This window comes from Ailuropoda melanoleuca, chromosome 6 (genome assembly GCF_002007445.2).
Source record: "Ailuropoda melanoleuca isolate Jingjing chromosome 6, ASM200744v2, whole genome shotgun sequence".
In the NCBI taxonomy this organism is placed as follows: domain Eukaryota; kingdom Metazoa; phylum Chordata; class Mammalia; order Carnivora; family Ursidae; genus Ailuropoda; species Ailuropoda melanoleuca.
In genome coordinates this window covers 98,445,936-98,473,623 of record NC_048223.1, presented here as the reverse complement: position 1 = coordinate 98,473,623, position 27,688 = coordinate 98,445,936, and the positions used below count along the sequence as shown (strand labels likewise).

Below are 27,688 nucleotides of genomic sequence, written 5' to 3'. Positions count from 1 at the left end.
CTGATGTGGCTCGATCCCATAACGCCGGGATCACGCCCTGAGCCGAAGGCAGACGCTTAACCGCTGTGCCACCCAGGCGCCCCTCAGAAGTCATATTCTTGGGTCAAAGTCATTTTACTGCCTGTTTTGATAGATCTTGCTAAATTACCTCATAAATGTTACCAATTTATATTCCTGCTCCACCAGCAGTGTATAAGAATTCCCTTTTTATTATACATTTGCTGATATTAAATCATTTCATTAACAAAAGGTGGCAATGATCTCTTAACTCATTTTCCCTTTCCCTTCTGTAGCATTTAAAATTTGGCATAGATATAAAATTTACTTGGCACTGATTTGCTTAGGATTACACGTTGATTACCATAGTGGTTGACTAGTTCATTCCTAAATCAACCTGTTAAGGGGGCTTGGCTTCCTTTCCCCCCCCCCCCAATGAATACTTAAAACCTCCAATGAGCAGGTGTTTCATGCCCTGACCGAGGTGGGCAGATATGTCCTCCATCGGCCTGGCCTGAGATGCTCTCTCAGACCACACTCGAACAGGTGTGGGCTAGAGGGCAGGGAAGCACGGGTTCTGGAGTCAGATGGGCCAGACTGGGAATGCAGAATCCATCACTAAGCAGCTGGGTGACCTCCAACAACTTACTCCTGACCCTCTCTTTTCTCTTCTGTAAAAGAGGAATAATATTACTTATTCATGGGATCGCGTGCATATTACATATGACCACAGGGCGTGGCAAATTACGGCTGCTTAAGGCATGGTTGTGAGGATTGGACTCGACAGCGCTGCGCAAGCCGGCCGCGCGTTCCGCAGGCACAGCTTCTGCCATGCTGCCCTCAGCCCTGGCTCCAGCCAGCGGGACTCATTTTCCTTCCTCGGGCTGGTTTTACTTGCTGGGTTTTTGTTTGTTTGCTTGTTTTTGCTTTTGTTTGGTTTGGTTTAGGTTTTTTGTTGGAACGCTCACCCCAGAGGGACGTCCTTCTTTCATCATTGGGGGTCTCAGCTCAAATGCCATCTACTCAGAGAGGCCTTCCCTGGCCTCCCATCCCCCATTGCTCTTTCATAAAACCGTTCTAATTTCTTCAAAGTGCTTCATCCCTCCACGGAATGATCTCATTGTTTATTATTGATTTTTATCCTCTGCACGAGAGCCATGAAGGCACCATGAAGGGAGGCGCTGGCTGTCCCGTCTTCAGGAACGTGGCCCAGCGCTGCCCAAAGCAGACCCTCAACCAAGATTTATTCAATGAATAGACTAGTAAGAAAGTAATTTTTCGGATCTTGTGCTAGAGACTTTTTTTTTCTTTTTTTTGTTAAGAGTAAAACAAAGCGGCTTCATGATAGACTTACTACCTCTGGCAGGTCAGAGCTGTAAATACAGGTGTATTAAAAGTGAGTCGATGGAGGGGCGTCTGGGTGGCTCAGTCGGTTAAGTGCCTGCCTCTGGTTCAGGTCATGATCTCAGGGTCCTAGGATGGCGCCCTGCATTGGGATCCCTGCTCAGCGAGGAGTCTGCTTCTCCTTCTCCCTCTGCCCATCCCACCCCACATGCCCGCACACCCGTGCTCTCTCTCTCAAATAATTAAATAAATAAAATCTTTAAAAACAAAATAAAAGTGAGTAAGTGGAGAGTGCAGGTTGGCCTGGCAGATTTACTTCAGTGTGTGACATAGATGAAAAGATTGGACACAAGACTGTCTGGAGAGAATCTCAACCTTTCTACCCAGTGGCTGTGTGTCTCCAGTGGTATCTTAATTGCTCTAAGCCTCAGTTACCCTGCCTGTAAAATGGGAATGATATCCACCTCAGAGGGCTGGCTTGAGGATTAAATAGATTAATGTATGTGTAGTTCCTGCAAATAATCAACACTTTAAAAATGGTAGTTATTCTTGTGTTTAAGAAAACCAAGGGCTAAATAATGTTAGGCTCTACGAATGAGGAATAGAAGGAATAACTGATATCAAGTGATTGTTTATAACACCATATTAATAAATACTAATTCACAGTCACTATGCATGAGCATATATTCAAATGAGCAATATCCATCTATGGAACAAGGCTCTGTCCTCTTGGGCTTTGGAAAAGCCTATCATTTTCTGCCTAGATGTCTTTGGATGTATATAGTTAATATTTCATTAATTGTGGTGGAGGAGTGTCGTGTATACATCAATGTCTCATATGATGCATATAATTAAGCTACTTTTTGTTGGGAGCGGAAGAAAATTGGGCTTTCCCAAAGAAAAGCAGCTTGCTCCCAAAGTTGCTAACAGATTGCTTCTTAATTGAACTTGGGAGGTGAATTATATGGTGAATTAGAAAAAAGAACAACTCTGAATTTAGTGAATTGTTCCATAAAGGAAACTGTGGGATTGAATTGCAAATGCTGGATAGAAACATTTCAGCCTGGCCCCATGCATCACGGGCCGTTGACCTCTGCTGTGTTTCAGTGAGAGCGTGAACAGGCCTGTAGCTCTCTTTTCAAGGCCTGGAGGGCATTCTTTCCCAGAGACCAGCTGTAAGCCTGGGTTTCTTATGCAAAGGAGACGTTTGAATAAGCCCCTGTGACTAATGAAATCTACAAGGTCTTTGCATATCCTCTCACTGAAGAGGTAATTAACCAAAGATCAAATACAGGCATATATATGTATTTTTTTCAAATATTTTTTGTCTTGCATTTACACCCAAGGACAAATATATCCCCACATCCTGAATGCTCCCTCCCCCATTGTACTCAATCTTTGTCTGCGGAGGGCTCTATTTCTCTTCCTTGTTTCATGGTGCCCAGGCTGCCGTTCCAGCCACAGTCACACCTGTCTTACTCATTTGCTAGCTTTTACTGGAAGAGAACAACATTTTCCATTGATATAGATGTGAGAAATGACTTTTTTAGTGTTTGATGTCTGTTTCCAGCTCCACATCGTTCATTCCCGGTGAGCTTGGGAAGGAAGAGTTTGGTTGTAAGAAATAAGATAAGGCTTCCTCTTACAGGTTCTCTAAGTAGTGAATCTCATCCTTGCCTGCTCCTTTGAATCACCTGAGGAGCTTTTGAAAAATCCCGAGGCCCAGCCCAGGCCCAGACTGATGAAATAAGAATCTCGGGGGGGGGGAGGGGTACCGGGCATCCCTGTTGGTCTAAAAAGCTTCCAAGGTGATCCCAAATTGCAGCAAATGTTGAGAACCGTTGTCCCAAGAATATCTGCTTCCCTCTCTCCATGAAAGCTGATGGATTTTCCCTTCCATTAGGCTGAGTTAGAAATGATTGAGTTATCTTTCTAAGCACTGTCTACCTGACTCGTCCATCCATCATCCATCAGTCCATTCATCCATCCATCCCATATTTTATTGAGTGTCTGCTATGTGCCAGACACAGTGCTGCGTGTTCATTGTTGGACACGATAAGGGCCCTTTCATCAAGATGCTAAAAACTAGAAACCAAACTGAAGGGTCACCTCAATGGACAGGGGATGCCGATACCTTGTGGTAAGTTGTGTGAATCAGCCCAGGCCCTGTATGTGCAGGCAGAGCAGGGTGCTTCTAACCTGGGAGGAGCAGTGAGGCAGTGTTCCAGAGGAAGTGGTGTCCCAGCTGAAACTTAAAGCACCAGTAAGATTTGGCCAGGTAAAGAGGTGGGCGTGGCTGAAGAAAATAGGAATCATGGTGCTGTAGGAGTAGCTCGGGGTGGCCGAGTGGGAGTGGGGAAAGTAGCAGGAAGCCCCAAAGCACCAGGCGGAGGAGGCCTCAGGGAATTAGAACTCATCCCAAGGGCAGCGGGGAGCCTCAGGAAAGGTTTCGTCAGGGAGAGTGGCCAAGCCATATTAACTCCAGTGAGATCCCAGGCTTAGCAGTACTGTGAGCATGAGATTTGCTGCCCTTCTGAGAAAAAAGGACAGTTCTAGTCTCTTGCTGGGAAGGATGATTGAGGAGAGATTTGTGTTCTTAACTGCCCAGGGCCCCAAGCTCTCGCAGGCCTCCTGGAAAAATGCCGTGAGTTCCTTGGGAATAGCCAACCTCTCCCAGGCACCCCACTTATTCTTGTTCTTTCTGGTCCTGAGGCTGAGGGGAAGGAGCACAGATTTGGAGGGTCAGATAGGACCACCTGCAGCTATCACCATTGCTAGCCATCTTTGTACCCTCGAGACAGGCAAGTCACTTCACCTCTTGGGGCCTTGTTTCCTCCCTATAAAATGGGGGTGGGTATGGCCCTTTGTCGTTGTGTCTTTGTGAGGCTAGAATTATCACACACAATGCAACCAGAGCATTTAGCGCTGTCCTTAGCACATGTCCAGCCTCATAGCTGGCGCTTAGCAAACACTGATTCTTTCCCCCCTCCAGCTACTATGGGGCCCTTGTTCTCCCCTCACCTCCAGAGCATGAGCTCCTGTTATAGCTCCAAGCACCAGGGGGCCAGGTGGATCAGAAGTCCTCCACCCTGACCCTCCTCTGCCTACTGCAGCGCTGAGTACCAGTGTCTCCTGGCCTTTTCTCCCTCAACCACAGCCTACAGCTGACCTTGAACCCAGGCTGTGCTCAGGTATCCTTACAGGTTTAATTTTCTTGCCTCCCTCCACACCTTTTGCAGGAGCCAAGCACGTCTAAACTACCAACCCTTCATGCTGGGCTAGGGCTGTATGGAATCTCCCTTCACGTGCCAGCCCTGAGTCCCGCTCCTGTCCACTGCTAGTAACCCTGGTTGTATTCACAGCTGGTGCAGTTACAGAGCCCTCTCACGTTCTCTGGCTCTCGTCTAGATCCCTTGGAATAAAGGCCAAATCCTGAAAATGGCACCATAGGAGCTAAGCCCCCAGACCCTCCACTAACCTCTGGCCCCACTGCGTACTACTATCTCTCTCACCCATTCCATTCCAGTCATACCGCCTCCCTACGCGCAAGCACTCTCCCATCCCAGGGCCTTTGCACCCGTTGTTTTTCTCAGTTTGAAACATTCTATCCGTCTTCTGTAGACTCTCTCATTCACTCTCTTCAGGCTTCTGCTATTCTATCTCACATGGAACAGCAACCCCGTATCCCTGGCATTCACTGTTCCCCTCATCCTCATTTATTTTCTTTGTAGTGCCTATCGGCAACTGACTTAAATATTTAGTTGCCTGTTTGCTTATTGTTTTCTCCCCACCCTCCATCAGAATAGAATTTCCATGAGGTCAGGGTAGAGTGTGTTCTGTGTTGTATCCTGAGCCGCAGAAACAGCATCTGGCGTGTAGCAGGTGTTGGATAAATATTTGTTGAATGAGTTAGTGCCTAAACAAACCCATTACCTCATTTGGTCTTCAAAACAAACAGCCCATTTGACAGATGAAAAATACAAACGCCCAAGGTCTTAGCCACAGTGATGCAGCAAAGACGAAGCCGTCCCGAGCTCTGGCTTCAGGCTCCCCTTGCTCCACACATGCCACATTCCTCTGCGGGCCAGCGATTTTCATACCATCAGGATTTCCCCGACCTTTAGCCCGAGAGGAAATGATACCGCAGCTGGAAGAATACCCAGAGGGCTGGGAGCTGGCAGCCAACGCCCCGGCAGCTGCAGGGAGTGTGTGAGTGGATTCCGAGTTGGCCAGAAAGGCAGCGGAACGAGCGGGATGCAGGCACGCAAAAATGTCAGCGCACGCCTGGTCGGCCGCCAGGGTCATCGGCAGGAGAGGGAAGGAGGCAGGCTGCATGTTGGAGGGTGGGCTTCGGGACCTCAGGGCCGCCCCTGGTTCTCCCGAGTCAGGTCATTGGGTCACCTGTTTGGGACCCTACCTCGAGCGTTGCTAGGAGCCAGTGAGCTGTGGGGCACAGGAAAGATCCTCGGGCTTCTGACCAGGAGACTGTGTCCTGAGCATGACCCTGGGCTAATCATGTTGTGTCTTGGTTTTCTCCTCTGTAAAATGGGGTTACACTTTATCTGCCACGGAATGTTCTAATGAGGGTCAAAGAAGATATGGGGAAACAGCTCTGTAAGCTGAAAATTTCTAAACAAATGCAAGAAATAATTTGGTATAAGTCGATTGTCCTGTAGTTGCTTTGATGTGGTTTCATATGTACAATCGTCTCTCCTGGACCCAGGCTCTGTCCTCAGATCTGCTCCCTGGTGTCACAACCCACCCAGTTGTTCAGCTCCCAAATGTAGGAGTCATGGGGAATCCCTCTCAGTCTCCCTGCTTCCTTGCCTACAACTATATTCCTAATATCCCTGTGGATCTGGCTCCCTCTCTGCCTGATTCCCCCCTGCCCACCACCACCAGCCCCTCCGTGTGGCAAGCTCATTCCCAATCCAGATTCTTGCCCGATCCTGGCCCAGATCTCTGTGTCAGTGGTCAGAAGAGGCCCCTTCTGAGCGCTCTACCGCATACTACATTCGATCTTCAGATTTTCTGAACCCACAATGACTTTGTCCCTTAGTTTTCTTACCTTGTGTTTATTGTCCAGCCGCACATTTAACAGTCTGTCTTGCTCACTGCTGGATCCCCTGGTGCCTAGAACTGCACACAGTTCCAGCTCACCGTGGGTCTAATACTATTTGCTGATTGACCACTTTCCTGATGGGGACAGATGTGAACCAGGTTTATACACAATGGCTACTAGCAAACAAAGACAAGCATCACTGTCCTTGACCGAGGCTGTGTCTGCAGAGTCTGATACATAAAGTCAACAGAGCAATTTCTAAAATGAGACTCACGCCAAAGAGAAAACCAAAATGCCTATGTAAGCCAAGGCAGTAACTGACCATATCACGTATTTAAAAGCATCACTGAGGGGGTGCCTGGGTGGCACAGCGGTTAAGCGTCTGCCTTCGGCTCAGGGCGTGATCCCGGCGTTATGGCATCGAGCCCCACATTCAGGCTCCTCCGCTATGAGCCTGCTTCTTCCTCTCCCATTCCCCCTGCTTGTGTTCCCTCTCTCGCTGGCTGTCTCTATCTCTGTCGAATAAATAAATAAAATCTTTAAAAAATAAAAAAAATAAAATAAAATAAAATAAAATAAAAGCATCACTGAGGACTTCTCCCTGCATTCCACACCAGGGGACTCCAGAAGGGTGTGTCCTGTTTACATTCCGGCTTCCTAATGCGGGTGAAGGTGAGGAAGCTGATGGGATTTGCCTCTTAGCTTTGTATACTTGACTCCAAGTACCCTTGACCTGATGGAGGAGAGTAACGCATATCTAATTTGTGAATTATGTGTGTGGTTATGAAAAATCAGGTTCTTTTTCGCTCTAGCATCTAGAATAGCGCCCGGCACATGACAGGTGCTCAGTCAGCCTGTGTTATCAAATCTTTACTGATCTGTCGGGGATCCTGGTCATCCCCCAGGTGACTAGGTTTGCTCCCTTACCGCTTGGGGCTCCTACAAAGAAGACTGATGCGTCCTCACATTTCTTTTCTTTCTCATTCCTTTAGGTGGGCTGGAGGAGCAGCCATTTGAGAGCTGGGAGAATGCAACAGCCACCAATATCAGCAGTGAGGAAGCGAGAAAGGGTAATGCGAGGTCCTCCCAGGCCTTTGGGTCCTTTTTTTTTTTTTTCCAGTTGTGGTAAATTTCACATAACATAAAATTTCCATTTCAGCCATTTTAATGTGTATAACTTAGTGGCATTAAGTACATTCACAATATTGTACAGCCATCCTGCTATTTAGTTCCAGAAAATTTTCATCACCCAAAGGAGACCCCATACCCACTAAGCAGTCATTCCCCCTTTTCCCCCTGCCCCTGACTTTGGAAACCTCTTCTTTTTTTCTTTTTTGTTGTTGTTGTTGTTGTTAAAGATTTTATTTATTTATTTGAGAGAGAGTGCATGAGCAGGGGGAAGCGCAGAAGGAGAGGGAGAAGCAGACTCCCTGCTGATCAGGGAGCCCAAGGGCAGGGGCTCAATCCCAGGACTGTGAGATCATGACCTGTGCTGAGGGCAGACGCTTAACCAACCGAGCCACCCAGGCGCCCCAGCTTTGGAAACCTCTTATTCCACTTTTTTACTTTCTATCTGAGTGGACTAGGAGCACCAGTCTGTGGGCATGAGGGAGTGTGTCCTTTTGTTGAGGGTGGACTGGCTGCCAGGGAAAGCCATAGAAAGGTGTTTGGCTGCTCAAGGACCATATGGTCTTCAGTAAAACTCTGCCATCTGGGTTTGACCTTTCTCACCGGTGCTTGGCTTGTGAGTTGCAGCCCCCACGGGCTGACAGGAGGGATCAGGAGGCTTTGGAAACTAGGGTCGACACAGCAAGTGGGCATGGGAGGCCAGGATGGAAGGTAAAGCTGGGACGGTGGCTGGGGAGGAGGGTGTAGCTTAGAGACCTTGTGGGCTGCTGGGGGAGGGGACAGGTAAGGTCATGGCCCTCTGCGGGCAGGTCCACAGCATCAGCAGGTGCCTGCTGGGAGTGCTGCCTCTGCCTGTCTGCACACTGATGCTCACACACGTGTGCTTTCCCGGTTCTAAGAAGTTCTAGGCTGGAGATGACGGGTGGGGGGGCGTCTCACTGGAAGCATCTCTGTCTGGAGGAGCTTTTCCCATTCAGAATCCGTGCTGGAGGAGAGAGGCTGCTGGGCTTCGGTCTGGCCCGCATCCTACAGGAGTCAGGGCTCACTGCCTCCAGTGACGCTTCTACATAAAACAAATGCAGAGCAGAGGGAATCTTTTTTTTTTTTATTGAAGTGTAGTTGGCACACAGTATCAAAAGGAATAATTTTTAGTATCTTCTGATCTGTAGTCAGATGCATTATCCATCGCACCACTTGCCCTGTCAAAAAGGAATAATTTTTAAGTGCCAGAATCCATTTTTTCAAGGATGCCTATTTAGGGATAAGATAGAAATCATTATTTGCTTTATGTTTTTGCTTTAATGCTATTTTATGTTTTACACATACATATGCATAAATATAATTTCACACAGGTGCATACATGTAATGATATCATGTCTTTTTTTATGGTTTTTCTTTTTTATTCTTTTCCCTTTAATTTGGCTAGCTCCCTCCCTTCTTTTTTCCACATATCGCTCCTTTGCCCTTCCCCAGGTAATGCAGGCCGATGGCTCTGTGCGCACCCTTCCGTATTTTTCTCCATATACATGTGTTCACACAGGCACTTCTAGAGGGATGTAAACACGCATGCAAATACAAGCTTCATCATTTTACAAAACGGGATCATATTCGATAAGTGCTTTTTGTGAATCCTGCTTTTCTCACTCAGTAGTACGTCATGGGAAACCCCTCTAGTGCACTTGTGGTACCTTCAGTTTATTCTTTTGAATATCTTGCAAGATATTTCTGGCATATGGGCCGTAATTGAGCCAATGATTCCTTTATCAATTAGCATTCACTTCGTGTCCGGTTTTTGCCATCACGAGCAATGCTGCAGTAGGCGTTCCTGAACCTAGATCCTCACACACTTGGGATGTTTTTAACAGGTGCTCCTGGAATGGGTTTCAAAGGGTAAAACCATTCACAGTTCCAGCGAGACTTACGAGTGCGCCCCTTTCACCACATCCTCTCCAGCACTGGGTGCTCTCAGTGTTTTTAATAACGCAAACAGGAGTTCATTATTACTGACTTTGAATTACCCTGACTGCTGGTGACGTTGAGCACCTTTTCCTGCCTTTGCCAGTGGTGTAGGGGTGCGCTTCTGTGACTTGTCCCTTCCTGTTATTTCCCGTTTTTCAGTTGGGCTGCTGATCCCCCTCTTATCAGCTTGGCCTCTTTCAGAGAAAGGCTGATTCAGTAGCTCCCACGCCCCCCCACCTCCTTTGACAAACGTGCATTTGCTTGTCTATCTCATAGCACGTTGCTGGGACCATGTGCAGGGCTTCCTTTAAAATCTGTGGTTTCCTGCTTTGCTTTTTCAAAGTAGTTTGACTTGTGCTTTCTTAGACTCCCCAGACATCTTGTGATCTCAGTGGCACTTCATTTTGGCCACAAACGACCAGCCCTTCGTGCCAGCAATGGAGCAGAGGGTGTGAGATTGAAACCAGAGGGGTTTGCCAAGCCCACAGTGATGGAGATGCCACACCTGGTTTTCCCTTCCTAAGTGACTTATTGTTGCCTAAAAGTGCTCCCAAACTTGTTGACTTCAAACAGCAGTTTGTTATCTTTCATGATTCTGTGGGTTGACTGGGCTCCGTGGGGTGGTTCTTTGGCTGACATCGGCTGGGTCACTCACTCGCCTGCACTCATCCAGCAGCTGGGCTGGCCTGGCCTGGGTGGTCACATATGCCTCCACGTGGCTCTTCTGGCCACGTGGATTTTCATTTAGCTGTCTAATCTGCAATTGTTTACAATAGCCCCCAGTCCCCTTAAGGCTTGAACTCAGAGTACCCGGGTGCTACTTCCACTGCATTCTTTCAGTCAAAACAAGCTTCCAGAGGAAGAAAATAGATTCCACCCCTTAATGTAAAAAGTGGCCTGAGCTCCCGGAGATGAGAGCTGCAGCCATATTTAGAGACCAGCTCCAGCCTTCTCTCATTGCCTCTTACCTGCCCACCAGCAATAGACATTGTCAGGATTCTTAGTATTTATTAGTTTGTTGGTGTAAAATGACCCAACCGGATAAATTTGGACCATCAGGCATGCTTGGGTTTGCACCTTAGCTTAGTCACTTAGTAGCTGGGACCTCAGATAAGTGTTCATGTGAGGCTTGGAGGATTTAGGAATAATACTGATGCAAAGTGCACAGCCAGGTGTCTGGAATTTTAAGAGGTGCTCAGTGAATATAGTTCCTCCACTTTTTCCTGTCTACCTCCACCTCCAAGAATAATATTATCCAGCATTGGAAGTCATCATCCACCTCTGGACTGGGATTCCACAGCTGTTCAACAGCTGCACAGAAACACAATTAAGGGAGACCGGAAAGAGTATGGCTGCTGCAGCTCATTAACATTCTGCCTCTGGTAGGTTGGCTTGTGCATGGTACCCACACAGCAACAAGAGATCTTCTTGGGCTTTTTAAGGAGGACAGTGAAAGCATTCCCCCAGCCACCATGCCTCACACCCCTAAAGTGGGCTAAATCCAGTCTGCAGACCGTCCAGTGCCCCTGGTGTTTTGGAAGAGGGTAATGTCAAGGCCGCAGCAGACGGGCAGGGCTTTAAGCGTCCCGGGCAAGCCTGATGAGGACGGAGAGCCTTGGCACCCTCAGAGGGGAGCTGCGGGCAGGCTGTCCTAGCCTGTCCCCCCAGCCTTGCCTCGATCCAATTCATCTCTCTGGGGCCATGTCAGACACCAGCGTGGGTGCCTCCTGTTTTTGTTTGAATTAAAGGTAAGACAAGTTGCGTCGATCTCAGACTCCCCTTTCATCACAACTTGACCCCCTCCCAACACCCCCAGAAAAAGAGACCGCCCAGGCAGGAGAAAAGATCTGAGGGAAGCCACCCCCCCACCCCAGCCCCCTGGCTTCAGCAGCAGGTTTATTTCCTGGCATTATGTGGCTCCCCTCAGCCCTGACGGCAGGGATTTGTGCTCCCAGCTTTGGGGAGGGCTGGGGGGCTCAGAGAATCACTCACTCAGCATCCCCCTGGCAAACCATTGGGTCGGAGGAGTCTCCCTCCCCTGGAGATGAGCACTCAGCATGCATTTCAGGATTGCTAATAGGATTAATGAAATGGAGTGTGTAGCCGCTCCTACAATGAAGCTGTGACTGTTTCGATGGAGCCGGATTTCCAGAACCATATTCATAGAAGAGAATGGACCTTTCATTCCCAGTAACAGTTCCTAAGGGTTTGTGCTACAGGAAATCACAATGGAATCTTGTTTGCACCAGAGACCACAAACTTGGGTACAAATCACAAATCACTGCTCAGCACCTGAACCCCTGAATGTCACTAATGTCAGTGTATCTGGGTGTAACCACTGAACCTAACTTTAGGCATTCTTTCTAGCCAGTCCCCAAATGCAGACCTTGCTAGCGATTACTGAAGCTTGCATTGAGCCCTTACCACGGCAGGGCGTTTGACATTCATTACCTGGTTCAATGCCCACAACACCAGCATGCAGCAGGAAAGAAGATTCAGACGGCAAGAAGAGTGGCTTATCCAAGGCCACACAAGTAGCACATGGCAGCATTTATCTTGAGCCTAAGTCTCCCACCCTAAACCCCCTGCTTTTAACCTTTGGGCACTATCAGTGGTTCTCAAACGTCCCTGCGCTTTGGAACTACCTGGGAGCTTTAAAAACTCACATGCCTGGACTCTACTCTAGTTTGATTGAGTTGCAATCTCAGGGCAGGGGGCGGACACCAGAATTTTTAAAAAGCTCCCCAGTTGATTCCCATGCGCAGCGAGGTTTGAAAACCATCATGCAGAATAATCCGGTCTCTGCTTTCACCGAGGGGCTACTCTTGAGTCTTTCGAGGTTCGCAGGCAAGGTGTGATGTTGCCCACCACCCTGGGGTGGGGGCTTTGCAGATGGCTGGCCTCTCAGGATGTTTGCTTCCAGCGTGGGGCTGACCAATCAAATCATAGAAAATTCCCAGTGCCTCACTTGAGAAGGCTGGGGTAGGCCTGGTTCTGTTTATGACACGCCTGTGCCTTCAGCTGGAGATGGAACCTTGAATAGCCATGGCCGCTCTGCTTTTCCACAGAGGACAGGGTCCACTCCCAGAGCCAGAGAATTTAAATGGACTTTATCCCCCAGCCCACCCAACCCCCAGTGTGTTAAATCCTTTCAGATGCCCCTGAGCTCCTCTTCAAATGTAGGACTCTTGGCCATAATAAATAATTACATCCTTCTATGTGGACCCTGATTCCAGATAGTAGTAATCCAAGAAAATCCAATAATGACAGTTGCATTAAGATCCTTCTTCCAGGCTAAGCAGAACATCTGTTTAGACATATTTTTAATCGGCAAATGCTTCCTGTGTTGAGTCCTCGGCAAATTAAATTTCTCACTGGACCGAGGGGGAAGCTGTCATTCAATAACCCATCTCTGGAAATTACACCCCCGTCTCTCTCCAGGTGCACTTCAGATTTTCCCACGCTGACTCGGCTGCAGCCCAGCCCTGACCACACCAGCCCACACATATCCACAACACAGCTTGTCTGAGAAATACGGGCTGTCTCAGTGTTGGTCCCTCGAATAGGGAACTGTTTCTGCCCATTCTCCAAAGGAGAGTTGGCGGCAGAAGAAAATTAAGAGACTTGTTGAAAACCCTATGGGAAATGAATAATAAACTTCCACTTGCTACATCGCTGCCTATGATTACTTAAGATGCGATGATTCTCAGGGTTTAAACATTAAGGGCGTTAGGGCTGCCAACATTTTGGAGGAGTTTCCGCCACAGAATTGTTTGGACCGTTGGGCTGTTTATTTTTAGAATAACTCATCCATTCTTTAATTAATTCATTCAGGCTACAAAAGCGGTGAATACTTACCACCAACCAGCCACTGTGCTGGGTGTGACTAAAGTGGTGAGCAGGCCAGTTACAGTTGCTGCCCCCCATGGGGCTTCTCCGCCCATGGGGGCAGCTCACATTTGAATGCAGTTGGATGCAATTTGTAGTCTAGGGTTGGGTTAGCCAATTAAAATATCTGCAGAGACCCAGCAGGTAATGTCAGTGGGGGAGATGGGCTAGATAGGGTGATGGGAAGTGGGGGAGAGATTCTGACAACCAGGACAACCAGGACAACATGTACCGTGCCTATGGCGAGAGATACAACTGAACTCGAGTGGTTTGTAAATGATGGAAATGGGCCCAATATTGCCACATTTTTCTGTCTTTAAAGAAAAACTAGAAAATCTGGATTCTGATGTGAAATGCCTTGGTTTTTAGAAGTTGGCTTCTAAAGCAATATTGAAATAACAATAACAACACCAACAAAAAAAAAAACACAATGTGGGCCAAAAGTGTCCAGGCCAAGCAAAGCACATCTGTGGGTTGGCTTTATCCCAAGAGTTGCAAGTGTATGACTTCTGATCTAGAAATTCTACCAGTAAAACGATTATTTTCATGTTTAAAAAATGTATTACATGACAGCCTTCTTGTTCATATGACCAACTGAATTAGTAGGAACCCCTTTACAAATACAGAACTGCTGAAAATAATATATAATCTTCCCATAATCCCAAATGAAAGATACAGAGTTAAGAACAAAGGATAGAAAGGGAAATTTCCATGATCAGAAGAGAATAGGGAACACAAATCCATAGAATTAAGCTTCACATGGTGGCAAGAAGGTGCAGAGGGCATTCAAATTGGGTTAAGATTTGGAGGACGGGGTCTGGTGTCTTCATGCCTATAAATATGGGAGATATGGCCTTGGTCCCATGTGAAGCAAGAAGTGAATGCTGAGATCTTGCATAAAATGAACACCCTCAAAGGGCTTCATACTCATTAAAAAAGAGAGAGAGAGAGAGTACAAAAACTCTGCCCCGTGGCAAAGAAGAGTGGCAAGAAATCTTGCTATCTTTCTTAGGCTCTAAGTGTGGGTAAAAATGTATCATCTATGAGAAACTGAATCTGAAAGCCTGTTACCCATGTAGGTATAAGTTCTCAAATTACATTTCCTAAATATGGAAACCCTAAACTTAGACATTAACATAAAAATTGATCTAGGACTCTAGAATCCCAACCCCCCCCAAGAAAAAAAATAGAGGGTCACACTCATAATTGACGGCATATGGGGCTCCTTTAGAAAGGAATGCTCTCCCCTAAAAATGAACTTTAAATAACAACATTTGAAACACAAAAAGTTAATCCATGGAGGAGAATCAGCAGAGACAATAAATTGGAGAATTAATACCCAAAGGTATAGGAATAATAAAACCATCTGAAGGAGATTAAATAAGTATGTATAACAAAAGAACCAATGGAAGAGTTTGAAACAATAGTAGGGAGGAAAAAGAACTGGCCTATTTAGAAGCCACTAGATAGGGCTTTTAGAAATGGTAAGTATATTGCTGAAACTGGAATTGGATAAATAGTATATTGAGCACAACTGAAGAGAGAATTAGTGAAGTAGAAAATTGATCTGAGGAAACCACACAGATTTCACCACTGAGAGATAAAGAAAATATGGAAGAAGGTAAAGGGACAAAATGGATGAAGTGAGACTGTTAAGTGCATAATCAATAGAAATTATTGAAGATGAGAGAACTTTCATAGAGAGACTGGGAAAGATGAGGCAGTGGTCAAACAGATGAGGAATTAGGATTTTCCACAGTTGAAGGAAGAATTGTACTGAGTCCCAAGCAGAGAATTCATATAAATCATATCTAGACAATTACAATGATGCTGAGAAACACCAAAGACAAAGAACAAAAGGAGAACAGAACAAAAGATAAGACAGATAACAGGTGAAGGAGTGACCATTAAACTCTAAGGATACCTCTTATTGGTAACAATGAAGAGCAAAGGACACTGGAATACTGTCTTTGAAGTGCTGAGGGAAAATACCTGTCAACTTAGAATTCTGTACATTCCCAGCTCAACCTAGTTTTCAGAATGTGGATAAAATAAACTGAGTGAAGATGAAATAGATTGAGGGTAAAATAAACTGAGAGAGTTTATTTATCATCATCAAAGAATATTAAAAGATACATTTCCAGGAGGAAGATTTGGGATGCAAGAAGTAGCAGTGAGCAAGGAAATGGTAAATATGAATATAATATTAATCTGTATTGCAAACAAATCATTGAGAATAGTAACTTATTTGGGGTCTTAAAAGCAAGTAAACAATAACATGAAAAATCAAAAGGTCTGTTTATGAATTAAAATACTTTAAGATCCTTGTATTCCCAGAATGAGAATGGAGACTTTGATTTCTTCAGATCCATCTTGTAGTTTGTCAATTCTTTAAGTCCAGTATGAATGTTAAAAATTAAAATCAATACTAAAGGATAGAAAGGAGGTAATGGAAATAAAAAGTAAACATGGAAAATATCTTAATCCTACAGAAAGCAGTCAAGGAGAAAAAAAAAAGGAAGCAAAGAAAAAAATGGCAAATAATGCACCTACGCACACAAAGAAGGAAATAAGCCCAGGTATGTCAGTTATAAAATAAGTATAATTCACCTGTTAAAAGAGAGATTCTCAGATTGAACTACAAGAAAAAAAATGTAGCTATTTGATGTTTATAACAGATTTACCTAAAATCTAATTACAGTTATATGAAAAAATCCTCAACAAACTGTTAGCAAATCAAAACAAGCAATGTATAAAAAATAATTATACACCATAATCAAGTGGAATTTATTTCAGGTATGCAAGGCTGGTTCAACATTTGAAAATCAATCAATGTATCCTTACCATATTGACAAGCTAAAAAAGAAAAATCCCATGATCACAAAAACTGATGGATAAAAAGCATTTAACAAAATCTAACATTTATAATAAAAACACAACAAGTTAGGAATAGAGAGAAATTATCTTAACTTGATAATGAGCATCTGCCAAAAACCTACAGCCTGGCACCTAGGTGGCTCAGTCGGTTAAGTGTCTACCTTTGGCTCAGGTCATGATCCTGGAGTCCCGGAATCGAGTCCCACTTCAGACTCCCTGATGAGCAGGGAGTCTGCTTCTCCCTCTACCTTTCACCCTACTTGTGCTCTCTCTTGCTTGCTCTGTCTCTCTCAAATAAAGGAAATCTTTTAAAAAAATTTTTTAAAACAAAACAAAAACCTACAGCTTACATCTTACTTAATAGTGAAAGACTGAATACTTCTCCTAAAACCAGGAACAAGGCAAGGATATCTGCTCTCATTCTCTTATTCAACATAGTTCTGGAAGTTATAGACACTGCAATGAGGCAAGAAAAAGAAATTAAAGGCATGAAAATTGGAAAGGAAAAAATAAAACTGTTTCTATTTCCAAATGACTTGTCTATGTATAAGATCCCAAGGAATCTAAAACAAAACAAAACAAAACAAAAAAAGCAAATGCTAGAAGTAGTAAGTGAATTTAGCATGGCAGATACAAGGCCAAAACCCCCAAATGGATACAATTTGTAAGCACTCAAAGAAAATGAAATGCCTGTACACTTTAAAAAACATGTACAATATTTGTATACTAAAATTACACAAGGCTGATGAAAGAAATCAAGAAATACCTATATAAATGGAGAAACATACTATGTCCAGGGATTGGAAGACTGAATATGTTAAAGATACCAGTAATCTCCAAATTGATCTATAGATTTAATGTAATTCCTATCAAAATCCCAGCATGTTTTTTCTTTGTAGGCATAGAACAACCTTGTTTTAAAATCTATATGGAAAACCATAAAATTTATATGGAAACATAACTAAAACAATTGTGGAAAAGAGGTCTAAATTGGAAGTAATCACTCTCCCAGATACTAACGCTTACTATGTAACTACAGTAATCAAGACAATGTCACATTAGCAGAGGGATAAACACATAAATCAATGGAACAAAATACAGAACCCAGAAATCAACTCAGCAGTAGAACCCAGCGTTCCACTCTTGGGTATTTATCTCAGAGAAATAAAAGCTTATCTCTACACAAACACTCCTATATGTATAGCAGCTTTATTTGTAGTAACAGGAAACAACCCACATATCTTTTCCTAGGTGAATAGTTAAGCAAAAGGTGCTACACACATACCATGGAATACTACTCAGCAATAAAAGGAAACTATTGGTACATAAAACAACTCAGATGGATCTCTAAGGAATTGTGCTGAGTAAGAAAAGCCAATTCCCAAAGGTGATATACTATAAAATTCCATTTATATAACCTTCAAATGAAAAATTTTCTAAATGGAGAACAGATTAGTGGCTGAGAGTTTAGGGATGGGTGAGAAGAGAGGGGCAGGGATGTGGATATGATTATAAAATGCCAACATGAAGGATTCTTATGGTAATGCCACTGTTTAGTATCTTGAATGTGGTGGTGGATACACCAAACCTAAACATGTGATAAAATTCCATACAACTACACACACACACACACACACACACACACACACACAAGTGTACATGATACTGGGGAAATCTGAATGAAATCAGTGGAATACATTAATGTCCATATCCCAGCTGTGATACTGCCTATAGTCTCATAAAATGTTACTATTGGGAGAAATGGAGTACAGGGTACACAAACTCTGTTATTTCTTACAACTGCATGTGAATCTACAAGTCTCTCAATTTACAAGAACTATTCTATATACGATAAAAAAAATTTGAACCTCAACAATATATGACCATTGCAAAATTTCTGTTATAGTTGTGGGAACTGTAATTTACTCACAGAATAATGCCTGTTGAATGACTCATTAAAAAAATATATAATTACACAAAAAGATCGAAAATAAATGAGTGGGAAAAAAGCTCTATGACGCAAACACTTATCAAAATAAAACTGATAGGGGCGCCTGGGTGGTACAGCGGTTAAGCTAAGCGCCTGCCTTCGGCTGAGGGCGTGATCCTGGCGTTCTGGGATCGAGCACCACATCAGGCTCCTCCGCTATGAGCCTGCTTCTTCCTCCCACTCCCCCTGCTTGTGTTCCCTCTCTCGCTGGCTGTCTCTATCTCTGTCGAATAAATAAATAAAATTTTTAAAAAAACAAACAAACAAAAAAAACTGATATAGTAATATTAATATCAGCCAAAATAATCTTGATCATGGATGAACATTATTACAGATAAAGAGGGTCATTACTGATGAAAGAAATACTTCACTGGGAGCATTTAACAGTCCTTTACTTGTATTACTTAAACAACATAGCCTTGAACGATGCAAAGCAGAAATTAAGAATAAAGGAGAAAGTGACAATCCACAATCTTAGTTGTCAGGGTTGTTTAAAGCACTTTTCTCAGTAACTGATACACCAAGGAGCCAAAATAGTTGTAGAAAGAATATGTGAATAACATATGTAGCACCCTTTAACCATCAATTATGGAAATGGATGCACATTATCCCAAGGACATATGGAACATTTATAAAAACCAATCACGTACTGGGCTGCAAAGGAAGATTCAAAAATACCAAAGAATTGATACCTTGGAGCATGGGCTAGTCATCTACAGCCAGGAGGCCAAATCCAGCCTGCCATCTGTTTTTGCAAATAAACTGTTATTGGAACACAGCCATACCCGTTCATTTACATGCTGTCTATGGCTGCTCTCGCACTACAGTGGCGGAGCTGGTTGGTTGCAACAGAGAATATATTAACCACAAAACTTAAAATATTTACTATTGTCCTTTTACAGAAAAAGTTTGCTGACCCCCACCTTGGAGAATGGGTTCTTGGAACACAAAGCAACGTTAGAAATCAGTAACACCCACAGAGGAACAAATATTTAGAAATTAAAAATCACACTTCTAAATAACTTAAAGATCAAAGAAGAAAGTCTAAATGGAGCTAACGGAATATATCAGTGTCTAACATTGCAATGTACATGTCAAACGATGAAATGCAGATTACGAGGAACTCAGGAAAATCTTAGCCTTAAAATGTTAATCGTAGAATATAAGAAAAATCAAAAATTATGTGCCTAACATTCAGCTCAAGAAGCCAGAAGAGGATGGCTAACTGATTTGTTACAGGAGTGCCAAGACAGTTCTATAGGGGAAAAACTAATCTTTTCAACAAATGGTGCTGGAAAAACTAGATATCCACAAGCAAAAGAATAAAACTAGACCCCTACCTCAACACCGTATGCAAAAATTAACTCAAAATGATTAAAGACTTAAATATAAGCACCAAAACTATAGAGCTGTAGATAGATATAGTGTAGATATAAACATAGTTATAAATCTTTGTGAGGTTGGATTAGGCTGTAATTTCTAAAATATGGCACAAAAAGCATAAGAAACAAAAGAAAAAATGGATAAATTGGACTTCAAAATTTAAAACTTTTATACTTCAAAGGATACTATTGTAAAAATGAAACAACAACCTATAGAATAAGAGAAAATATTTGTAAATCATATGTCTGATAAGGGTCTGGTATCCAGAATAGACAAAGAATAATTATAGCAGTAAAAAGACAACCCAATGAAGAAATAGGCAAAGGATTTGAATACACATTTCTCCAAAGAAGATATGCAAATGACTAATAAGAACATGAAGGGATGTTTGGCATCATTAGTCATTCGGGAAATGCAAATCAAAACTGCAACGAGATGCCAGTTCACACCCATCGGGATGGCTAGAACCAACAAGCTTGACAGTAACAAGTGTTGACAAGTATATGGAGACACTAGAACCCTGACACATTGCTGATGGGAATGTAAAATGGTGCAGCTGCTTTGGAAAACAGTCTGCTAGTTCTTCAAAAGTTTAAATATAAAGTTATTACATGACCCAACAATTCCAGTCTGTGGCATATACCCAAGAGAACTGAAAACATATGTGCACACAAAAATGTGTACGTTAATGTTCATAACAGTATTATTCGTGATAGCCGAAAAGTAGAAACAACCCAGATGTCCAACCGCATGAGAAATGGATAAACAAATGTGGTAGATCCATGCAATGGAATATTATCCCGCCATAAAATGTAACAAAGTACTACTGATAAGTGCTACGACACAGACAAAACTTGAAAACATGCTAAGTAAAAGAAACCAGACACAAAATGCCATATATTGCATATGAAATGTCTTGACTAGGCAAATCCATAGAAACAGAAAGTGGATTACTGGTGGCCAAGGACTGGGGCAGGGGCTAGAAATGGGGAGTGGCTGCTAATAGGTTTCTTTTTGGGGTGATGAAAATGTTGGGGAGTTCTGTCGTGGTGATGGTTGCACAACTTTGTGAATAGACTAAAAACCACTAAATTGCATACTTTAAAATAATGTCTGTTATGGTGTGTGAGTTATATCTCCAGTTTTTAAAAAAGAAAAGAAGATAGAAAGGAAATATCAGAATAAAATAAGTGAAATGGATGTAATAAAATAAATTAAATTAATGAATAATAAAAAGTGAAAGAGATCTACGAAATCAAAAGCTGATTTTTAGGGAAAAGATATAGAAACTGAAGCGAAAATCCTCCAAGTGAGAATAATGAGGGAATCTAAGCAAGTAGACTGAAAACAAAAACTGATGTCTGAACGATGAATGAAATGAATGTGGATTCGGTTATGATTGTGCCATCGGTTCGAGCGATTCTGCCCCACCTGTCTATCTCCACTATTTCTGGGACCACACCTTGAACACAGAACCTTAACAGGGCCCCCACTTCTTTTCCACATCCCTCCCTTAAAGGTCCAGCTGTGCTGAGAGACTGGGAAGAGCTGGGGGTATTTATGAGGCTCTGCTTTTTCCAGGGTTTATCTTGCAAAGAGTTTGTTTTGCCAGCATCACAGACTGGTTCACTTTGTCAGACTGGCCAGATTATTTTCAACATTTGGAACATTGATGGGCATTTGGTGAGGGCAGGGGATTGGCTCAGTAGGTTCCCTCAGAGGTTCCCAGCGCCGAGAAGAGAGCACATCCCTGACTCAGCTCCATTCCAAAGGATGCCTTGTCAGGGCCTGGTTGATTCTGAGGCTCTCGGGCTGCAGTTGAGCCCCACAGGGCCTTGTTCAAGGCTTCCAACAAGCCAGCCTGCTTCCATCATAGCCCTGGCACCCTTCCTAACACCCAGGGGTTCAAAACCCTGAGCAGATCAAATACCCCTGTTAGAACACATGTTCTTAACCCCCTTCTTTGTGGATTCATGGATAATATAGTCTTAACCAGAACATACAGAAGGAATTAAAGGCAGAGTAAATGGCAGCGTGCCTCTCTTGCAGATGGTGAGGAGAACGCTATGCTTCTGCTCAGCCCCAGGACCTTGGATGCCAGAGCTGAGACCTTTTCTCCCCGTGTCCGAAGAGCCACAACCTCGAGGACAGAGAGAATATGGCCCGGAGGAGTCATCCCCTATGTCATCGGAGGGAACTTCACTGGTCAGTAGTCCCAGAGGAGGCCTCCTCTAGGGCTGGGGGCTTTGTCTCCTTAGGTTGACAGTGTCCTCCCCGGGGTGGGGCAGATGCTGGGGCACAGCAGTCCTACCTGCTAATGCTCCATGATGCCCTCAGGACTGGTGCACTAAGCCTGGCAAAACTGCGGTCTCTGCTGGGGCTGTGTCCTCAAAGGTGGTCACCTAGTCCACAAGCCTTCATGCAGGGGGTGACATATGATCCTGGTCTTGGAATAGAGACACGGTTTGCACAATGGGTAGGTGAGCAAAGCCCTCCAGGCAGAAGGCAGCTGTGAGCAACCACACAGGGTGGCTGACCTGTCTTCTGCGTGGGTGCGCACCCTACCCCGGTCCCCACCCCTGCAGCAATTCCAAGGTAAGCAGAGTGGGCCGTTAGACGTGGCCAGTCCTGGCTGTGGTGCTTGCCAGCAGTACACCCTGGAGCAAGTGACTTAACCTCGCCAGGCCTCAGTCCCTCTTCTGTAAGTGGGGATGATTATATTTTCTAGCCCATAGGGTTGTTTTGAGAATTAAATGAGTTAATTTAGATAAAGCACTTGAATAGTGCCTGGCACATAGTAATTAGTAATTATGTGCTATTGGTATTATTATCTTTAAAATATGTATGTCAGCCGGTAGCTTCCCATCACTGCTAGTGAAACTGAAACTCCTGACCATGGCCTCCAAGGCCCTCCTCCAGGCAGCCCTTGCCCCCTGTCCCACCCAGTCTCCTACCCTGCTCCTGCTCTCTTCTCCCCAGTCCCTGTGTGCTGGCCTCACAGGCACCTTTCCCTTCCGGAACATGCCCAGCTCATTCCTACCTTAACACACCTGCACCAGTCCTCTGTCTGCCTAGAACATTCTTTCCCAAGACCTTCTCATGGCTTCTTCTTATCACTGGCATCTCATATCAGATGACATGTCCCCAGAAAGGTCTTCTTTGCCTCCCTGATACCCCCGATATCCCCACTGGCCACTTGCTCTCAGCACCCCACTTTCTAGTCTTACAGTACTTCCCATTACCTGAAATGCTTTGACTTTTATTTTTGTTATGCCTGTTTTTTGTCTCTGCCCAAGCACTGTGGGCACAGGGATCTTTTTTTTTCTCTCTTGTTTTCATTCCTATACCTCCAACACCTAGAATAGTTCAGGGACGCATAGTAGATGGTCAACAGTTATGCCCACAGCAGGCCTGTGGCCAGTGTTAGTCGAATGCCTCAGTGAAAAGCCACATAGAGCTGCCTCTTCCGGGCTCTCAATTCTGACCGCATGCACAAGTCTGCCTCGTCTCTGCGTTTCTGTGACTTCTATGAGAGGCAGTTGATGAGGCAGATGTCCCCAAGCCACGGAAAACCACTGATGAGTAAAGGTGCTGTGAAGATGTGGACGAGAGGACCTGGGAGCTGGCAGAGAGCATGGAGCGCCTCCAGGCCGTCCCTTCTCTCTCCCCCAGGCAGCATCACTCCCATGCCATTAACCCAGAGCTTTCTCGTGCTGGATACTTGATTAGGTGCTGGTGATAAAAAGATGACCAGGACTTCACCTGCCCTCAAGGATCTTCCAGTCCTGCTAGGAGAGAAAGCAGTGTGCCTAAAGAATTGAAACACTGGAATTTTAACCAGCTACTCACTTTTGTTCCCTGGTGCTTAACCACGTTCTTTCAGATCTGGTGTGCTTTTCTGACCAAAGATTTATATAACCTTCATCAAAGTTAACTAATTTTATATAGAAAACTTTCTTAACATTGGTGGTTTTGTTGTTCTGTAATGAATGGGATTTCTGTTTAGGTGAATGAGCTATAAACTATTTAAACTAAAAAATATCAAGATATAAAAAAAAATGGACAGCTCAGTTACTCTTTATTCTGTATGTATGTTTTTGGGGACCATACGACCTCACACCCATGTCTTCCAGACTATGATAGAAGCCTCCCCAGTGCTTTGTTTGTTTTTGGCAACGAGGTCATTCTAGAACTCAGACCCCACCCCCAACTGTCTTTTGTATTCCCCAAACAACTATTTTTCTAGATCCTTCTCATTGTTTCTAGCAAAATCAAAATAGTTCTCTTTATCTCAGATTGATAGATTTTTTTTCTTTTAAGGAATACTTATTGATTGTAAGTAACTATTAGCCAGAGTTTACAACTACTCTGTTCTTGCTCCCAGACTTATTGTTCTGTTTTTCAACACATTTCCACTTAAGGAAATACGAAGACATGTTCAGAGAAAGTATGAAATCCACCCGTTTTCAAAGGCCTTGTAGAAAATGAGGCTCAAGGATCCACCAGAAAACACTGCAGCCCCATGCAAAAGTAGCATGAATGTACATGAAAACAAATTTTTGGAGCATATGGGCCCACGCTTCTGTAGATATAAAATAAAATAAGGCTGCAGAATGCAGTGCTGGTGAGCTGCTTCAAAAGCCTAAAATTTTCAAGTTGAATAATCTGGGTAAGGTGTGTGTGTGTGTGTGTGTTTAAGTTTAGAAAAAAGCACTCTCCATTCAAAGGAAAAGCTGGAGAGCCTGGGATATTCTGAAAATCTATGTTTACGCTCTTTTCCATTCACACACTCTTCCTCTCTGAGTTTTGGTAATTCAGGAAATTTACATTCTTCGCAAGGGAAATCCTTATTCCTAGTGCATTTCTTTTCTGGGTCACCCAGTGCTCATGGGAACAAGCATCGTTGTAAGTCAGCACGCCTTATGGCATCTGAGGGAGGCATGGACCCATCAGTCCATCGGTTCAGTGACAAGACCTGCCCTGTCATTTCAGGAAGCCAGAGGGCCATTTTTAAGCAGGCCATGAGACACTGGGAGAAGCACACCTGTGTGACTTTCATAGAAAGGACCGATGAAGAGAGCTTTATTGTGTTCAGTTATAGAACCTGTGGGTAAGTACGCACAAGCAAGGCCACCTCAGCACAATCAGAGCCAGACAAATCCGATGGCTCACGAGTGCTGTATTTTCTCTGTAAAACCAAGTATTTCCAAAGAGTTGTGATAAATAATAGCCTAGGGTTTGTCAGAAACTCCCCTTGCCCCCATTGAACTCACAATCCAGTGACAAAGTAGGCGGGTCATGAAGAAGACTCTAGAAAGGCTAGGGGTCTGGATCTTCTGTCATGGGAGCGATTGAAGGAATTGGGGGTGTTTCATGTGGAGAAGCTCTGAACCAATTGGAGGTCAGCAATCCTACTGAGAATCTGACAAAGCTATGGCTTCCTCATGACAGATATACATTTATGCAAAATTCTGCTTGTAATTTTATGGTCTCCATGGGCTAACAGACTTCCTCCAGAAAATATAAATAAGAAGATGGCTGCATTATAACTAAACTTACCTGTTATGCCAGGAAATGTAAGTGTGATGTACTGTCCTACTGCAAGACAAAGTTTCCCATACTGGTTCAAATACTTCAGCCCAACTACATAGCATATGCATAAAATGACTACTGAAGAGAATGATCCAGAAAGGTTTACATGTAAGAGGAAAGAAGGCACACAGGCGAACGCCAACAACAACAACAAAAATGTTGGGATCATAATTTTAGTTATAGACAAGGCTTTTTTTTGTTTCATTCCTGTTTTGTTTTGTTTTTAAAGTCAGAAAGTGTTTTTAAAAAAGGTGAGACACTTTAGAATGAGAAAGAGTCCAAGCTACAGTGAGAATATAACTGTCATAAATCTTCATGCACCAAACAGCGTAGCATTCAGAGTCATAAAACCAGCCCCAGGGAATTCAAGGGGAAATCGACAGAAACACCAGCAGCAGGCAACTTTATTTCATTTCTGTCGGCCCAAGGAGATCAATGTCAAGTTCACCAAAAAATAAGTAGAGATTTATAGAGGATTAGAAAAATATAACTAATAGAGTTGATCCAATGGGTCTATCAGATTCTGCAATCTGATAACACATCTTTTCTTTTTAAGTGCGTATTGAACATTTATAGACGTTGTCCATCTATTAAGCATGAAGAACACCTCAGTGGACTCTCAGAGGCAGAAATAGCATTAACATATTCTCTGATTGCAAAGCAATGAGACTGGACATCATAACAAAAAAGTAGAATAAACACCCCTACATTACTTAGTAAGTTAAAAGCTCCATTTTTTTGTTTGTACAACTCTTAGGTCATAAAGAAATCAGGATTAATATTACAAGATATCTAGATAATAAAAGCCTACAATTCTAAGGTGAAGAGATATGGCTAAAGCTGCATATGTCATAAGTCATAAATCTTTATGAATATATATATTCATAATATATACATACGAATATATGAATATATACATATATATCAGGAATAAGTCGAAGATGTTCATGATCACCACAATTATTTTACACATTTTGGGGAATGGTAGCTAACGTAATTAGATAAGAGAAGGAAATACACACAGTAAGTATCGGCAGGAATAAGGCAATGTTTATATTGTTTGAAGTTAATGTGACATGTACCCAAAACTGCAAAAGCAGTTGAGAAACTATTAGAAACAAAAGGAGACCCTGTTAAGGTGACTGATTACAAATGTAATAAACAAAAAATTAATTACTTTTCCTTATAATGAAATAATTTGATAGGCTTTTATAATGGGGGAAAATATCACTTTAATAGAAACATATTAAATAATATATCTAAGAATAAACTTACTAAAATTGCAAAAATATGCCAGACCTGTAGAAAGATAATGCTAAAATTCTAAGGAAACCTAAAAAAATAAAGTAAAAATGGAAATGCTTACCACTTCCTGGTATCGGGATGCTCAACATAATAAAGATGTCAGAACTCCCTAAAATAACCCATAAATGCATGCCATTGTGATTAAACATCTACATTTATGTATATGTAAGTATATGTGTATATATGTTTTTAGAACTTAAACAAATGATACTAGAGTTTATCTGGAGGAATGACCATGTAGAAATAACCAACAGAGAAGGAGAGAGACAGAAGCAGAGGCAGAGAGAAACAGAGAGAGAAAGAGAGGAGGGTGGAGAGAGACAGAGAGCACAGGGACAGAGGGATGGAAGTAGGGTGGGGATTATGGGAAGAGGTCTGATGGTCTATTCAAACATCTAGGGTTTAAAATGCGAGTGAAGATGATAATAAGACCATTTGGAAGGTAACAAAGGAGTCTAAAATGAATATACCCATACACAAATTTAGGTAGCATTTTAAATGAGTGAGAGAAAGCTGAGCTAGTCATTTGGGTTACTTTAATATTGGGGTAGAGAGGTCGTTGTGAAAAAAATAAAGCTGGATTCCTACCTCACTTTCTTAACATCAACATGATTCTAGCTGAATCAAAGATGTAAACATTTTTAAAAGGAAANTTTTTTTAAGATTTTATTTATTCGACAGAGATAGAGACAGCCATTGAGAGAGGGAACACAAGCAGGGGGAGTGGGAGAGGAAGAAGCAGGCTCCCAGCAGAGGAGCCCAATGTGGGACTCGATCCCGGAATGCCGGGATCACGCCCTGAGCATGAAGGCAGGCGCTTAACCGCTGTGCCACCCAGGCGCCCCNCTTTAATATTGGGGTAGAGAGGTCGTTGTGAAAAAAATAAAGCTGGATTCCTACCTCACTTCTTAACATCAACATGATTCTAGCTGAATCAAAGATGTAAACATTTTTAAAAGGAAAAAGAAAGAAAATAAATGAAAAAAGATATTTAAAAAGTATTAGAAACAAGAGTGGATTTTACTTATAATCTCTTGGCCTAGAGTTGCCTTTTCTAAGCAGGACATAAGAAAATGAAGACATTACCTACGTTGAAATTTTAAAATTCTATATGGTGAAAACAAAACCAAAGCAACACATAAACAAACAAACAAACAAAAACC

At 43.2% G+C, this 27,688-nt stretch overlaps 1 protein-coding gene across 1 annotated transcript in view; it reads left to right on the top strand.

Moving 5' to 3' along the window:
- Positions 1-27,688, top strand: part of TLL2 (tolloid like 2) — a 131,525-nt gene that overhangs the window by 49,885 nt on the left and 53,952 nt on the right. Inside the window, 3 exon segments of the mRNA XM_034663052.1 lie at positions 7,396-7,473; positions 21,678-21,833; positions 24,621-24,738. Coding sequence (XP_034518943.1) covers positions 7,396-7,473; positions 21,678-21,833; positions 24,621-24,738 — 352 coding nt within the window.